The 18,564-nt window shown below is 39.7% G+C and overlaps 1 protein-coding gene across 2 annotated transcripts in view; it reads right to left on the reverse strand.

The window, feature by feature from the left end:
• The window catches only part of ZMYM4 (zinc finger MYM-type containing 4), a 131,539-nt gene extending 115,576 nt beyond the window's left edge, over nucleotides 1-15,963 (reverse strand). For both annotated transcript variants that reach the window (XM_036255179.1, XM_036255180.1), the window contains exon 1: nucleotides 15,587-15,963. In XM_036255179.1, the coding sequence (XP_036111072.1) occupies nucleotides 15,587-15,625 (39 nt within the window). In that variant the 5' untranslated portion in view covers nucleotides 15,626-15,963. The remainder of the gene's footprint in view (nucleotides 1-15,586) is intronic.
• Nucleotides 15,964-18,564: the final 2,601 nt, after the last annotated feature.

Genomic DNA, 18,564 nt, shown 5'->3' on the forward strand with positions numbered 1-18,564 from the left:
GACTTCTACATGCAGTGCTGGAAAAACCAGATATCCTACCCTGGCGGGTTTGGCTCAGCAGTTAGATAGAGCATGGGCCCACAGACCGAAGGAAGGGTCACAGATTTGATTCCTGGCCAAGGCCACATACCTGGGTTGCAGGTTTGATCCCTGGCCCCAGCTGTGGTCGTGCAGGAGGCAACCAACCAATGTATCTCTCTTACATAAATGTTTCTCTATATATATCTCCCTCCCTCCTTCCTACTCTATCTGAAAATCAGTAGAAAAATATCCTCAGGTGAGGATTTAAAAAAAAAACTCTTAGAAGTAAACATATGGAAAAAACTACTTATCTTTGGATTTTGTCATGTTTCTTAAATATGACAACAAAAGCGCAAGCAACAAAAGTAAAACAGAGAAATTGAACTTCATCAGAATTGAAAATTTGTGGATCAGAGAGCACTATTAAAAGAGTAAAAAGACAACAAAAATAAATTAATAAAAATTAAAAACAAACAAAAAACAGTAAATTAAAGATAACCCACAGAAAATATTTACAAATCACATATCTGATAAGAATTTAATATCCAGAATATATAAAGATGTCCTACAACAAAAAGACAAACTACCCAATTTAAAAACGGGCAAAGCCCTGGCCGGTTTGGCTCAGCGGTTAGAGCGTCGGCCTGCGGTCCTGAGAGACCCGGGTTCGGTTCCCGCTAAGGGCGCGTACCTCGGTTGCAGTTTGTCCCCGGCCCTGGTCGGTTGTGCGGGTGGCAGCCACTCGATGTGTCCCTTTCACATCGATGTTTCTCTCTCTCTCTCTCTCTCTCTCTCTCTCTCTCTCTCTCTCTCTCTATTCCTCTCTCTCCCTCCCACTCTACCTGAACAAAAAATGGAAAAATGTCCTCGGGTGAGGATAAAAAAAAATAAAATAAAAAATAAATAAAAACGGGCAAAAATTTAAATAGACATTTCTCCAAGGAAGATATACAAATGACCAATTAGAAAACATACTCTCATCATTAGTCATTAAAAACATGTAAGTCAAGCCCTGGCTGGTTTGGCTCAGCGGTTAGAGCGTCGGCCTGCGGTCCTGAGAGACCCGGGTTCGGTTCCCGCTAAGGGCGCGTACCTCGGTTGCAGTTTGTCCCCGGCCCTGGTCGGTTGTGCGGGTGGCAGCCACTCGATGTGTCCCTTTCACATCGATGTTTCTCTCTCTCTCTCTCTCTCTCTCTCTCTCTCTCTCTCTCTCTCTCTCTATTCCTCTCTCTCCCTCCCACTCTACCTGAACAAAAAATGGAAAAATGTCCTCGGGTGAGGATAAAAAAAAATAAAATAAAAAATAAATAAATAAATAAAAACGGGCAAAAATTTAAATAGACATTTCTCCAAGGAAGATATACAAATGACCAATTAGAAAACATACTCTCATCATTAGTCATTAAAAACATGTAAGTCAAGCCCTGGCTGGTTTGGCTCAGCGGTTAGAGCGTCGGCCTGCGGTCCTGAGAGACCCGGGTTCGGTTCCCGCTAAGGGCATGTACTTCAGTTGCAGTTTGTCCCCGGCCCTGGTTGGTCGTGCGGGTGGCAGCCACTCGATGTGTCCCTTTCACATCGATGTTTCTCTCTCTCTCTCTCTGTTCCTCTCTCTCCCTCCCACTCTACCTGAACAAAAAATGGAAAAATGTCCTCGGGTGAGGATAAAAAATAAATAAAAAAAAAACAAAAACATGTAAGTCAAAACCAGGAGATACTATTTTCATACTAAGATAGATATTATAAAAAAAATTTTTTTAAAGGAAAAAAAAAAAAAAGAACTGTGCTGGAGAGGATGTAGAGAAATCAGAACCTCCCTGCATTGCTAGAGGGAATAGAGATTGGTGCAGCCTCTGTAGAAGTTTGGGGACTCCTCAAAAAGATAAACTTAGAACCCCCATATAACCCACCAAGTCCATTTCTAGATATATACCCAAAAGAACCTAAAGAAGGCACTCAAATACTTGTGCAGCAAGTTTATAACAGAATGTTTCACAATAGCTAGAAGGTAGAAAACAACCAGTATCCATTAATAGATGAATGAAGAAACAAAATGTGGTATATACATATAACACTATTATTCAGGCATTAAGAAGTAATGAAGTTCTCAAACATGCTACAACATGGATGAACCTTGAAAACATTATGATGGTGAAAGAGACAGATGCCAAAGGTCAAATATTATGATTCCACTTATATGAAATATTAGAACAGGCAAATTCATTGAGACAGAAGGTCAATTAAAGCACACCAGGGGCTGGAGGAAAGGGCAATGGAATTTCTGTTTGGGGTTAAGTGATAGTTGCACAACACTGTTAATGTACTTAATGCCATTGAATTATACACTATTTAAAATGGTAAGTTTGTGTTATATTTTAACACATAAAAAATTTAAGGTAATTATTTAAGTATAAAATAAAAAAATTTAAAAAGGATTCAAGTGCTAAAATTCAAGACCCTGTTGTAAGCTGAAGTGTGGCCCCCAAAGAGGATGTCCACCTAGAATCTCAGGACATGACCTTTTTGGAATAAACTTCTTTGCAGATGGAATTAATGTAAGGATCTTGAGATAATAACACCCTGGATTAGGATGGGCCCTAAAGCCAATGAAGACTATCCTTAGAAGAGACAGAAAAGAAGACATGTGGAGACAGAGAAAAAGTCATGTGAACACAAGCAAAGACTGGTGGTGTGCTGCCACATATCAAGAAACACCTGAGGCCAAGAAAGGTTGGAAGAAACAAAGGATTCTTCCTTTGAGCCTTCAGAAAGAACATGGTCCTCCACACACCTTGATTTTGGGGTTCTGGACTCGATTTCTAGACTCCAGAACTGTGAGCAAATAAATTTCGGTTGTTTTAAGCCACCAAATTTGTGATTTGTTATGGCAATCTTAGAAAACTAATATAGGCCTGGACAATGCTGCTCTGTGGTTAGAGCGTTGGCCCACACTAAAGGGTTGCAGGATAGATTTCCGGTCAAGGGCACACACCTGGTTTGCAGGTTCAATCCCCAGTCCTGGTCAGCGTACACGTGGGAGGCAACCAATCGATGTGTCTCTCTCACAACAGGGTACATGTGGGAGGCAACCAATCAATGTGTCTCTCGCACATCAATGTTTCTCTGTTCCTCTCTTTATTTCTCTCTCCCCATCACTCCCTCCCTACCTTCCACTTTCTCTAAAAATCAATGGAAAAAATATTCTCTGATGAGGATTTAAAAAAAAAAGAAAACTAATAGTCATTGATAAAAAAAAAAAGTGACAAATTTAAACATTAAAAAAAAAAAAATGCTGACAATAGCCCTGGCCTGTGTGGCTCATCTGGTTGGGCTTCATACCATGCACTCACTGAAAGGATGCCAGTTCGATTCCCAGTCAGAGCACATGCCCAGGTTGTGAGCTCAATTCTTGATAAGGGGTGTGCTGGAGGCAGCCATTTGATGTTTCACTCTCAATTCATTGTTTCTCACTCTCCCTCTCCTTTCCTCTCTCTCTAAAAATCAATAAACTGGCCAGTTTGGCTCAGCGGTTAGAGCGTTGGCCTGCAGTCTGGAGAGACCCGGGTTCGGTTCCCGCTAAGGGCACGTACCTCGGTTGCAGTTTGTCCCCGGCCCTGGTTGGGTCATGTGGATGGCAACCACACAATGTGTCCCTTTCACGTCGATGTTTCTCTTTCTCTCTCTCTCTCCCTCCCACCCTATCTGAACAAAATATCAAGAAGTATCCTCGGGTGAGGATAAAAAATAAATAAAATAAAAATCAATAAACTTTTTAAACAAAATACTGACAATAAACTTAAATACAACAAATATATTAAAATCCATGAGTTCAGCCCTGACCAGGTAGCTCAGTTTGTTAGAGCATCATCCTAAAACACCAAGGTTACGAGTTCAATCCCTGGTCAGGGCACATACAGAAATCAACCAATGAATGCATAAATAAGTAGAACAACAAATCGATGTTTCTCTTTATCTCCTCCCCCGCCCCACTTTCTCTCTCTAAAATCAATTTAAAAAAAAAAATTCTTGAGTTCATAATGATTATTGCCCCTTCTGAACATAAACTTTGGGATCTGCAAAGTCATCAATTCATTCTTCTAAAAACTGGTAAATAAAGGGGAAAAAATGAACATTCAATCTGCTTTTCCTGTACAGATGATATTATGGGGTAGACAATTAATTGATGAAGAAATATTTTTTTTCAAGAGAGAAACATCGATTTTTGTTTTCCACTTATTTATACATTCATTGGTTGACTCTTATATATTCCCTGACTGGGAATCAAACTCTCAACCTTCTTGCATCAGGACAATGCTCCAACCAACTGAACTACCCGGCCTGATGAAGTAATTCTTTATGAAATAATTCCAGTAATGTAGAAGGATAGAAAAGTCACTCTTCTAATAAAATAACAAATCTAGGCAACAATCATCATGATAAATTCATTAGATAAAAAGTTAAGAAACTATAATATTTGGATTCCATTGACAGAACCTAAACTGATCAATTTTAGCATCACTAAAATCATGTGCCTCCCAGAATGATGCAACAAGAATTCACATCATCATCTAACAGGATAACTATACACCTTAATTTGTCCAGGACAGCCGCAGTTTATGGCTATTGTCCCACTGTAATTACTAAATAGCATACACTTTCTTTCTTAAAATCGATTGGAGATAAAGTATATATAATCAGTCTATTTATGAATTTTTCTTTCTGAAGAAACAACATAAATTTCATCAAGCCTTAACAATTCAAGTCCTCAACCACGGCTGCAGACTAAAATCACTTGAGAAAATGTTTTTTAACTATTAAAACCTACAATCCACCTCATGAATTTAATTGATCTGCGATGTGACCTGAGAATCAGGATATTTAAAAGCTCTCCAGGTATTTCTAAAACTTCAGCGAAAGTTGAGAACTACTGCCCTATATCTAAGAATTAATCTGTGGGAAATATAAAAGGTAGTTGAACATGTTAAACACAACAAGGATTCAATCAGTCAAATCCAAAATGTAGAAAATTCTCGTGGACAAATATCTAGTTTTTTTCAACAAATAAATAGCATGGGAAAAAGTATAAGAAGTACAGGATATGGAGGGGGGGCAGTTTTTTTGAGTTGAGAGAAAGTTAAGAGACATATAAACCAAATGAAATGGTAAATCTTATTTGGATTGTGAGTTAAACGTAAAAAAAACATTTAGCCCTGGCTTGTTTGGCTTAGAGGTCAGAGCCCTGGATCGTGGAATGAAGGGTCACGGGTTCTATTCCAGGTCAAAGGCACATACCTGGATTGCAGGTTCAATTCCCAGCCCCAGTTTAGATCATATGGGGGGCAACCAGTCAATGTTTCTTTCTCTTTCTCTCTTTCTCTTTCTCTCTCTCTCTTCCTCTCCCTTCTTCCTCCTTCTCTCTCTCTGCTTCCCCTTCCACTCTACCTAAAAATCAATGGAAAAATATCCTCAGGATTAACAAAAAAATAAAATGAAAAGACATTTAAAGAATCATAGAAATCTGCCCTGGCTAGTTTGGCTCAGCGGTTAGAGCATCGGCCTACGGTCCAGAGAGACCCAGGTTCAGTTCCTGCTGAGGGCGCGTACCTTGGTTGCAGTTTGTCCCGGCCCTGGTTGGTCATGCGGGTGGCAGCCACTCGATGTGTCCCTTTCATGTTGCTGTTTCTCTCTCTCTCTCTCCCTCTCTCTCCCTCCCACTCTATCTGAACAAAAAAAAAAATGGAGGGATATCCTCAGGTGAGGATAAAAAAAAAAAAAAAAAGAATCATAGAAATCTGACCAGAGATTAAAGAATTCTTAATTTTTTTAGGTGTAATAGTATTGTAGCTGTATTTTTTAATTCTTACCTGTTAGAAAAAAAATTAAAATATTTAGAGCTTAATGATGTGATGCCTAAGATTGTTTCAACAAAAAAGAAAAAGGAGTAAGTTAGATGAGACAAAAAAGTGGCAAAATGTTGATGAACTGTTTAGTTGACAAAGCTAAGTAACAGAAACATGGGGTTTTACTATAACAAAGTATATTTTATACACTCTATCAATATGGAATTACAACACTTTTTTTTTATTTTGGCCTATAAATGTGTAGTATGTATGTGAGTGTATATATGTATAACATTTAAATTTATAGGACAACAGGTTGGGAGATGTAAAGAAAGATAAACACATATGATCCTTGACTTCAAAGAGCTTATATTACTAGGCAGTCTATCTGCCGGATAGAAAAGATTTCTCAGGTACCATCTTTGGTCAAAAACAGAAGGACAGCTAGCTCAAGCTCCTGGGAAGCTAGAAGAACAATAAAAATGACATTAGGCCTGGCTGGTGTGGCTCAGCGGTTAGAACATCGGCCTGCACAGAAGGGTCTCAGGTTCAATTCCCAATCAAGGGCACATCCCTGGTTTCAGGTTTGATCCCCAGACCTGTGGGAGGCAACCAATTGATGTGTCTCTATCACATCGATGCTTCTCTCTCTCTCCCCGAAACCCTTCCACATTCTCTAAAAACCAACGGAAAAAATATACTCAGCTGGGGATTAACAAAAATAAATAAAAATGAAACGAATAGCCCTGGTCGGTTTGGCTCAGCAGTTAGTGTGTCAGACTGCGGTCCAGAGAGAGCCGGGTTCGGTTCCCGCTAAGGGCATGTATTGCAGTTGCAGTTTTTACCCAACCCTGGTTGAGTCGTGTGTGTGGCAACCACTCAATGTGTCCCTTTCATGTCAATGTCTCTCTCTCTCTCTCTCTCTCTCTCTCTCTCTTCCTCTCTCTCCCTCCCACTCTATCTGAACAAAAAATGGAAAAACGTCCTTGGGTGAGGATAAAAAAAAAAAAGAATTAAAATATTACGTATTCCTTAAGTATAAGAAAGTAGGTGGGCAGTGTTACTATCCCAATATTGCTAAATACCAAAGATTGTAACAATAACCTGACTTTGAAAAGCCCAGGCCCTAACTTTTAGGTTGAGACATATAAAAATGCATTTTCATAGGTCAAATATTAGCAATTTTGTATGGTTCAACCTAATACTATGCTATAATGTCTTCCTTTATCTTCACTTTGCTAATAACTAGACTACTTAAAGGAAATGTTAGTCTTCATTAAAGAGTGGTTGGTTCCCTAATGTAGAATTTTAAAATATCTTCTACCTCATCAGATATCCAACATACTTGCAAGGGTATCAGCACTGCCAAGCTTCTCTGAGCATGGGTAAAGTGTCTGCAAATGGCTCACAAATAAAACTTGGGGCATTATGGAAAACTAGCAGCGTGTCTGTGTGGAAGTTAGAGGCATCCAAACAGAAATGGATATATATAGTTGTGTAAATTCATTTACAATTATTTATGCCCAATAATATGAAATTTGGAAACTTTTAAATTAAAAATATCCTAGCCCTGGCCGGTGTAGCTCAGTTGGTTGGGCATCGTCCCATGCACAGAAAGGTTGCCCACTGATTCCCAGTCAGGGCACATGCCCATGGTTGTGCTCTTGTTCCTGGGTAGGGGGCATGGCATGCAGGAGGCAGCCGACTGATGTTTCACTCTCATATAAATGTTTCTCTCTCTCCCTCTCCCTTGCTCTCTCTAAAAAAATCAATTAAAAAATTTTTTTAATCCTCACTCAAGAATATTTTTCTATTTATCTTCAGAAAGAATGGGAGGGAGGGGAGAGAGAGAGAGAGAGAGAGGGAGGAAGGGAGAGGGAGAAACATCGATGTAAGAGACACATTGACTGACTGTCTCCTGCATGACCCAGACCCGGGCCAGGGACAAACCGCAAAATGAGGTACGTGCCCTTGACTGGAATTGAACCCACAACTCTTTGGTCCATGGGCTGATGCTCTAACCGCTGAACCAAACTGGCCAAGACATAAAAAAAAAATCTTTCAAAAAAACTTTAAATATGTACCTTCTAAATATCCATAGAAATTACACTTTTACATTTATCTATTTTTCTTTTTTTTTTTTAATCCTCAACAGAGAATATTTTTCCATTGATTTTCAGATAGAATGGAAGGGGAGGGGGATACATTGATTGGCTGCCTCCCACACAACCAGGGGCAGGGACTGAACTATAACTGAGTTACATGCCCTTGACCAGAATTGAACCCGTGACTCTTTGATCTGCGGGCCAACACTCTAACCACTGAGCAAAACCAGACAGGGACATTTATTTTTCTTTAGTAAATTAAAAAAAAAAAAAAAAAACATTCCATTTTCAAATGAATCACAAAATTTATCTTTAAAATCAATCACAATTTGCCTGGCTGGTGTGGCTCACTCAGTGGATTGAGCATGGGCCCATGGACTGAGAAGTCCCTGTTTGATTCCCGGTCAGGGCAGGTGCCCAGGATGTGGGCTTGATCCCCAGTAGGGTGCATGCAGGAAGCAGCCAAGAAATGTGTCGCTCTCACATCGATGTTTCTATCTCTCTTCCTTCCTCCCTCTCTAAAAAAATCTATAAAAATGTATTTAAAAAACAAAAATAAAATAAATCATAATTTAAAATATTTAGTGTACATTTAATAAATAGACCTGAGTTATGAAGTTATGTTTTAAGATTATCTCAAAAAATAATGTTTTGTCTGGCCTGTATGGCTAAGTGGTTGAGCACTGACCCATGCACCAAAAGGTCGCCAGTTCAATTCCCGATCAGGGCACATAACCAGGTTGTGGGCCCGATCCTCAGTGGGGGCATGCAGGAGGCAGCCAAGCAATGTTCTCTTTCATCAGTGTCTGTCTGTCTCTCTCTTTCTCTCTCTCTCTCTCTCTCCCCCTCTCCCTTCCTCTCGAAAAATCAATAGAGGAAAAAAAATTATTTTTAAAAGAATGTATTTCTACCACATGATCTCACTTATTTGTGGAATATAATGAACAAGGTGGGCTGATGAACGAAACAGACCTAGAGACACAGAAAGGAGTACAGTTCAGACTGACAAACCTCAGAGTAGGGGTGGGGGGGGATGGAGGATATGAACCAAAGAACTTATATGCATGTATGCATAACCAATGGACATCGACAACAATGCTAGGGGGTCTAGGGGTGGGAAGAAGAGGGGTCTAGCGGGGAAAAAGGAGAAACATCTGTAACAAAAATAAATTAATAAAAATTGGAGTAAAGAAATAGAATGTATTTCCTAGGCAAAAGTTAATTCAATGCTTCCTGATAAGTAATTTACATCTATCTGACTTAAATATAATTCAAATTATTATTATTATTTTTAATCCTCACCCGAGGACATTTTTTGCATTTATCTTCAGATAGAGCGAGGGGGAGAGACGGGAGAAGAGAGGCAGAGAGAAAAACATCGATGTGAGAGAGACACATCGACTGGTTGCCACCCACAAAACGCCCACCAGGGCAGGAGACAAACTGAAACGGAGATACAGGCCCTTAGAGGAAACGAAACCTGGGACTCTCTGGTCCGCAAGCCGACACTCTAACCACTAAACCAAACTGGCCAGGGTCAAATTATTTTAACAACTGAAAATTCCAAATAATGAATTCGGGACCCATACCATTATTATATATATTATACATAGTATATAATTATTGTATGTTTATATATAATTATAAAACATATCATAGTTATATACTGATATTCTATATATGTTGTATATAATGTTATATATAATTAGTCATACATTCATTATTGTATTATAAATTATCATAATGAATTCCAACCTACACTAGCTATCAAACAGTAAAGGTTTCAAGTAATACTTGATCCTAGTTTATCCTATTTTACTATGATCTTGGGGGGGAGGGGTTTCTGTGCCTCAGTTTCCTCATTTATAAAATGGGACACTAGCCCTGGCCAGTTTGGCTCAGCGGTAGAGTGTCTGCCTACAGACCAGAGAGTTCCAGATTCGGTTCCTGCTAAGGGCATGAACCTCGGTTGTGGTTTGTCCCCAGCCCCAGTTGGGGTCGTGTGGGTGGCAGCCATTCGATGTGTCTCTCTCTCATCAATGTTTCTCTCTCTCTCTCCCTCCCACTCTATCTGAAGATAAAGGCAAAAACAATGTCCTCAGGTGAGGATAAAAAAAAAAAAGATAAAATGGGACACTAATAGTGGCTATTATTCAATGAATTAACAAAGATTGTAGGATATATTACATATAAAATACTTAGAATAGCCCTGGCCACTTGGTCTCAGCAGTCAGAGTCAGCCCATGGACCAAAGGGTCTCGGGTTTGATTCCCACTCAAGGGCATGTACCTGGGTTGCAGGTTTGATCCCTAGCCCCCGTCGGGGACATGCGGGAGGCAACCAATCAATGTGTCTCTCTGACATTAATGTTACTCTTTCTCTCTCCAACCCCCACCCCTTCTACTCTATCTAAAACTTAACGGAAAAATATCCTTGGGTGAGGACTAACAAAAAAAATAAAATAAATTAAAATACTTAGAATAATGACTGGAACATAAATGCTTACAAATACCAATTATTATTATTTACAGAAGCCTCTGCAAGTTAAAAGATGAACACTATGGCCCTGGCCGGTTTGGCTCAGCGGTTAGAGCGTCGGCCTGCGGTCCTGAGAGACCCGGGTTCGGTTCCCGCTAAGGGCGCGTACCTCGGTTGCAGTTTGTCCCCGGCCCTGGTCGGTCGTGCGGGTGGCAGCCACTCGATGTGTTCCTTTCACATCGATGTTTCTCTCTCTCTCTGTTCCTCTCTCTCCCTCCCACTCTATCTGAACAAAAAATGGAAAAATGTCCTCGGGTGAGGATAAAAAAAAAAAAGCTGAACACTGTGAAAACAATACAGGATCACTGTCAATACTAGAATGATCTCTTCAAATGCTCTCTCTAAAAAGAGCCAATGCAGCCCTGGCCAGTTTGACTCAGCAGTTAGAGCATCAGCCCGTGGACCAAACAATTGTGGTACCTCAGTTGCAGTTCAGTCCCAGCCGTGGTCGTGATTCAATGGGAGGCAACCAGTCGATGTCTCTCTCTCACATCGATGTTTCTCTCTCTCTCCCCCTTCTTCGCTCCCCCTCTCAGCTTCCCTCTCTCCCCCTGCCTCCCACTCTACTGATAAATAAAAAAATATATATCCTCGCCCTGGCAAGTTTGGCTCAGCGGTTGAGCATCGGCCTGTGGACCAGAGAGTGCTGGGTTCGGTTCCCGCTAGGGGCACGTACCACCAAAATAATATATATATATCCTCAGGTGAGAATTAAAAAACAAAAAACAAAGAGCCAATGCATTCTTAAAGCAAATGATTTACACTGTGTACATGTGACTTGCAAATATTTTTAATATGTACCGCCATGTTTTTAAGTAACTCATTTAGCAAAAAGACAAAAGATGAAAAATTCATTAGGAATTAAGAGAGATCAACCTTTGCAATTATTTTACTATAAAATATTAAATAACAAATTTAAAAAAACGTATCCATTAATCCCATCACATAATGAAATCAGTGTTTTCATTTTTTTTATATTCTATTCCTTATGCATATTCAATTTTTTCACATTTACAATAATATAAATAACATTTTATAGTCTACATTGTCACTATTATACCACACGTATTTTTCCAATTTGCAAAATTTCTTGCCTTGTTCTTCTCCCATTTCCTTTTTCATCCTCATCCTCTGAAGGTGATCAATGGTAATAGTCTGACCTGTATCCTGCACAACTTTCTCTAAGTTCATACATATACAAGTACAGACACATATATGGGGGAAGGGAGAAAAGATAGCTGTTTTTACAAAAATGGAAGCATATACTTATAAACATGCCTTCTTTTTCTTTTAAGCATACCAAATAAAATTTAATATACAGAGAAGTATAATATGAAAATGCACACAACTTACTAGACCAAGTAAAATACAGACATTTAAGAAAGTTATTATTTTCCATGTAAACTATGAAAAGACATAGGGATTTCACACACAAAATAAGTCCATCAGATTTAGTTAGATCCGATGCTTTGTAACAGTTTATTACAATATCCAAACACAAAATAATTTCACTAATTAGAATAAGCCTACCTAGTAAATTTTAACTTACTTTAGAAAATTTTACAATCTTAAAAAAATTCATATCTCAAAAATATCTTGATTTTAAAGTAATAGAGAGGGTGTGTATGTTTAATACTAGCCTTCACATGAACTTGGCTCTTTCTATAGCAGAGATATACTATGATCCACCCACATACTCTGCTTCCTCAAGTTCACAAATTAAGAAACTGGCATTCAGATACGGTATGAATACAATCCTATTAATCTTGTCTAGCCTTGGCCAGTGTGGGTCAGTTGGTTGAGTGTCGTCCTGTGTACCAAAAGGTTGCCAGTTCAATTCCTGGCCAGAGCACATGCCCAGGTTTCAGGCTCAGTGCCAGGTCGGGATGCATATGGGAGGCAATTGATCAATGTTTCTTTCTCGCATCAATGTTTCTCTCTCTCTCTTAAAAAAAAAAAAAAAAAATCAATAAAAACATTTTTTTTAAAGAAAAAAATATCTTGTTTAATTAATGCCTATTATTCTAATTGCCCACAAGCATGAAAATAAGACTTCAGGCAGGCCTACAAAGAACTTTAAGATTGTTAACCCAATGGTCTTAAAATACACTCTCCCACCTAACCACAGCCCAGAAAAATTAGAAGATTCCTAAATCTGGATCCACAAGAGAGAACTTTGGGATACAGAGGATGATAACAAAGATTTACGGAAGCTCCCAAAAATACAAAGCAGATAACTTGGTACCAAAGCCACAGAGCCTCTACTATTATAGAAAAACTTTTCTTACCAAATCAATGTATCTTTTTAGTTCCCACCACCATGTGAAGGTCATAGGTGGTAAAAGATGCAAAAAAGCAATGAAATGGGCTCTACCGTAAAGGAGCTCACAATTTAGCAAGAGCACCAAAATGTATTACCCTAAATGACGACAAATATCTTAACACGATGCCTAGCATATAGCTCATCACCTAACATATGTGTTCAACTTTTTGTGACTTATAATTATAAAAGTCAAAGGCAGTAAGCATCATAAATATAACGCAATTTCAGATTAAATAACCAAAAGTTATTATCTAAGTCTATTTAGTTTGTTTAACTGACCTCAAGGCAAACAGTCAAGTTATTTTAGCCTCCTTTTTTTTGGTACGTGCCCCTAGCAGAAACCGAACCCAGGACTCTCTGGTCCGCAGGCCGACGCTCCAACGGCTGAGCCAAACCGGCCAGGGCCCAGTCAAGTTATTTTAAAAGATACTGTACTGCATAGGCCCTACTAATCTCCTTAAAGTATACATATGGAATCCACGTGGAGTTATCCCTCACACACGCAATGGAATCTACATGTTTATTGTGCACACTCACAACAGAATCCATGTGGAGTTTATCAAGCACACAGGCAAGTGATAGAACCACGTGTAGTTCATTACGAGCACGTGAGCAAGCAAGCGCACACACTTGTGCACGAGCATGAGAACACGCATGCACATGCACGCACACACACAGGAAAAAAGCACCCATGCACCACATGAACCATTTAGAACTCTACTAAACATTCTAAACCAAACATATAAAAACCAAAATGGATTAAAAAGCTCAAAGGGTTACTGAATATAACCTTCCACCACAATGAAACTATTAAAATAATGGGGAAACCTGTAGGTGTGCTATGTATTTACACACTGTTAAAAAAAATTGTTAAAAGTTTAGACAGCTGTCAATGTGGCACCTTTTAAGAGTATTAGAAGAGAAGGAAGAATATATTTAAAATCTAGTTGAATTTGTTACCAACTAACATAGATGTTGTCTAAAACATTCTATTTTACAAGGTGAATAACAGCATTAGATGAATTCAGAGATCTCCTTGAATGAACATTACACATCTAAAGTAATTTACCCTATATATTTTCATTGGTGACCATATGCCATAAGGTCAAGTCTAATGAGGAAGGATCCAGTTTAAAACACAAACCTTGAAGAAAAACTTAAAATTTCAAAACACGTGCATTCCACACCTAATATTTAAATGAACTATTTGGACATACTACCATACAGTTTAACCTGTTCTATGACTAATTATTGCATGAAGAGGATCTAGAAGTTTATAAAACCTAAGACTATAAACATTCAATTTTAATTGCTCAAAATACAATGAAATTCATTAATAACTGATGAATGGATAAAGGGGTAGTTTTATAAACATGTGATAAAACAAGTATAATAAAATGTTAATGGTAAATCTAGATTGTGGGTATATGGATGTTCCCTATAAATTTTTCAATTTTGCTGTGTAAAAATATTTTCCTAATACATTGTTGAAAAAAATAATTGACACTTCTTTGATTATTTATAATTCAAGCTTTAAAGGACAGAAACATAAAGAAACTCGTATGTGGCATCCAACACAAATACTGTGGTTGAGACAAACCAGGATTCAAATCCCAGCTCAATGTCTTAACTAGCTACCTGATTTTAATTACTTAACCTCTCTACGCCTACATTTCTCCTCATCTGCAAAATGGCTTTTATATGGAGTTAGCGTGTTCAATTCTTCCTAAAAACCACAGTGCCAGGCACATAAGCACTCACTCAAAATGTAGTATCATGAGATTGCTAATTTTGTGCTAAATCGAAAGGGCATTCTCAATAAGATTAAGGAGTAATTTTTTCCATGGTTGGCTTAACACTAATTTGAACATTTTGAGACCATTCCCAAAAGGAAGATTCCTGATAGCGAACTCACTGCTTAACATGTGTGTGTGTGGGGGAGGGGGGGCGTAAAAGTCTGAAAAAGATTGCTCAATAGATAGTACACTATTGCTCTCCATCTGAAAAAAAAAGTCGTTTGGAATTAAATAAAAAAAGTTTCAAGGCAAACTTTGAAAGGCACTCAACAACTAGAGAATTGGCTTCACCTCTGCAGGTTGGTTAGGTACATCCTTGTGATGACAAAACTTGTCATACTCTTCCCGGTTCTTAATCGTTGGTAAAGAGGCTAGACTAGAACATGACATTTATAGTTGCCAAAATATTTCTCCTAAATCAGGACATGCCAAGGAGCCCACTTGTTCACAGGTAAGAGCACCACCTCCACCTAGATCTATAACGGTTATGGGGGGAGGGGGTAAAATGGGCAGGAAAATGAATTCGCTATGGTGTTACTGAAGAACCCTCTGCTTATCCCTCATGAGACCCTCTCACGACTTATTCCCGCCACCACCACCCCCACCGGACCTCTCCCCAGTTAAACTTCCAGACTCTGATTTACTAAAGATGCACTTAAGAATCTGACATCTTCCCTCCCCAGGCCCAAGTAACCGACCCCCCAATACTAGAAAAAAAAATTTAAGCAAACAACAGCCCCCGCCCCTCCCCCTCCCAACCAGCAGCAAATCTTTGTCCCACCTGCCGAAGGACCACTCTCCAGCGCGCTACAGACCCAAGGTTGCCTCAGTCCAGCCTGCAACCTTCCCCCAACCGGGACTCGGCGACCCCTCCACCAGCCTGCGCTTGGCCATTCCCAGCCCCGGCCCCGGGACGCAGCTCCCGCCCCGCCCCCCGCCACCCGAGTTCAGCCTCACCTCACCTACCCTCTTTCGGGGGCCGGACTCCACCTCTCTCTCCGCCATGTTGGGCCCCGCTTAAAACCGCTGCGGCTCCCGGCGCGGTGGCGGTGGAACCTTTCGGGCCCCCGGCCCCCGCCCACACTGCAGGCACTACCGCCTCGCAGCAGCTTCCCGGGACCCGGCCGAGCCTGACGCTGAAAGTGGGGAGGGGGCGGATGCCGCGCGCTGGGTCGGCGAGCTTGAGATCCCACGGGTGCGCGCGTGGGCGGTAGAGCCTACCCAGGAAAGGGGGGTGGGGGCTGGGACTCGGGGGGTTAATGGCCTCCAAGGGGACCCGTGAGTAGGATTATTTTCTCTCAGAGAAATTCCTCCGCCTGCGGTTTCTTAAAGGGATCACTAAACCAGCCCCTTGCGCGCGCCCCTGATGCGCAGGCGCACCTTAAGCCCCTCCTTCCTTTCCCACCAAGCCCCTGGTCCTGAGCTTGCGCGGTGAGTATCCCAGGGTAGGCCAAATCCTGCAAGTCTCTTTGCTGCCAGCAGCTACTCCCACCACTCAACTATGGCCGCTGCCTTAAAGGGACCATGACGCAGTGATGGAGGAGGAATGAAAGAAATGACTAAAAGGGCTATCTGGAGAATTGGGTAAAATGTTGTTGTGGGGGGTCCAGATCACCATCTTACACCAGACTGGAGAGATACCATTGTAAAGAGAAAGTGATGGTGAACTGAAGTTCTCAGTGGACCTCTGAATGTGAAGAATCCCAACCAATGAGAGAACAGCCAATCATTTCAAGGAGACACAGCTTTCCTGCCTATAGTCAGCCTGGCCTGAAGCACAGGGCATAGAATATTATGGGCCAACTCTGATTGCCTAACCTCAAAATCAGATCTTTGGTGATTTGGAAGACCAAACAAACAACTGGAGATAATTTCCTCAGTAATTTGTCCTTAGAATATCTAAATCAAGAGGATTTTATAAACCATCTACTCCAATGCTCCCAATGGTAAAATTGCAGCTTGGTCAAGGGAAGTAATTTGTCCCAAGGCACCTAGAGGCTGGTGTGAAATTAGACTCAAGATTTCAGTCTCATTCATCCAGGCTTTTCAATGCACCAAGTTGTCTTCAAAGCAAGAGATAAATTTGTTTTAATCTAGAAGATTAAAGTTCTATAATACTTTGGGAAAATTGTAATTCTTCTCTGAAGATGTGTGATGATTTGCAGATGTGTGTCCTCACCTACATTGAAGCGGCTTTAAGAATTTGACATTTCAAGGATAAACATTTTAATCTATAAGCAGAAAACTGGGAAATAGATTTGGGTTTATCTTACCTTGAAACCAAATCTGAGGATTCCTGGAGAAAATGGGGGCTTGATTCATTCCTCTTTATGTATTCCAGTCCTCCACTTCAGGTGGAGAATATTGCCCTAATGGATTTCATGATAATAGCTTAGGGAGATTATATAAGAAATACAAAAAAGTTGCCATAGAAGACCATTACCCATGACCAAAAAAAAAAAAAAAAATCAAATGCAACTCCTAAAATCACGGATAATGAGATGTAAACTTTTGTATGTCATTTTAACTTTTGTGTGTCACTTGATGGCTATATTGAAACTGAGGACTTTCCTGATCCATCACATTTTCCTGAAAACTATCTGTGAAATTGCTGGAAGTTCCCATGCTGATTCTTGCTTAGGCCTGTTCACCTTTAATTTCACTTAAGGTAGGAAAAAGGAGAGAAGAACCAAAAGGAAAAAAATGTATATTTCAGCCGGCATTTTACAAACCTGTCAGAACCTTTTGTTCCATGTTCAAGATAAGAAGAAAATAAAAAGAAAAACCAAGAAAAGGTAGTTCCAGGGAATGTGGGTACATGAAATGTCTAGTAGTTTCCACCTGTTTTATTAGTTGTAGAATAATCCCTTCTAATAACATTTGATGATTTAAAATGAAGTTGCTAAATTTGAAGTGGAAATAGGGAACCCATAAACCTGCTCACCACACCTCCTCCTTGCCCTCTCTCTTCTCCCTTCCCACCATTAGAGAAATGTTGCATTTTTCATAACATAGTTTAAAGCCAGATGTCATCCAACTCTACATTCTTAAGATGGAATCATAGAGGCCCAAAAAGATGTGACTTGCTTGAGACCACCCAAAGGATTAATAACAACGTCAGGGCTGAAACAGGCATCTTAACCCCCAGCCTCGGGCAGTCTCCTATATCAGACTGTGTCTAGAGGTACTGAGAATGTATTGAGACTTGAACAATAGGCAAGATTTGTGCATTCCAGATAAAATGAAAGCATACCATGAATACAATACAATCATCCATATAGGGGAAGGTGTAAAGAGAAAACCAACATTAGTAAACACTGCAAGGTTAATCATATTATTATAATTTTACAGAAGGATTTACATAGATTAAGTGGCTAGTCCAAGGTCATTCAGCAGAGAAGCCAAGCCAAAATTCAAAGCCTTTTTCATCCTGGCTTATTCAAATATATCATAAACTGGAGGTTGCAAATTGGTGGCCTTGCAGACAAATCTGTCCTACAGACATGTATTTGGTTTGCACCAAGAATAGCTATATGATCTTGGTCAAGTTTCTTGCTCTGTACCTCATTTCCCTCATCTGTGAATTGGGTTTGGGGGAGGATTAGTTAATATCTCTGAATCTCTTAGACCACTTTTGATTACTAGCACAATTAAGAGTTTTTTTTAGTTTGAATTTTTGAATTATACATTAACATTTAAAATGGGATATTTCACATACAAATCAAATTTTCTGACGTCTCTTTAAAAAGAAGAATATATTGGCATAATATTTTGCAAATATCAAACTGGCAAATTTTAATTTCCTTCTTTAATTATGTTTCATTATAGATCCTTGCCTGAAGTGTATCTCTCAGGCTTATTTCCTTAATCAGGAGAGAATAGAACAGGATTTGTAGAGAGAAAAATAATTTATTCAGCCCTGGCCAGTTTGGCTCAGTGGTTAG

Source organism: Molossus molossus, unplaced genomic scaffold, assembly GCF_014108415.1.
Source record: "Molossus molossus isolate mMolMol1 unplaced genomic scaffold, mMolMol1.p scaffold_m16_p_12, whole genome shotgun sequence".
Taxonomy (NCBI): Eukaryota; Metazoa; Chordata; class Mammalia; order Chiroptera; family Molossidae; genus Molossus; species Molossus molossus.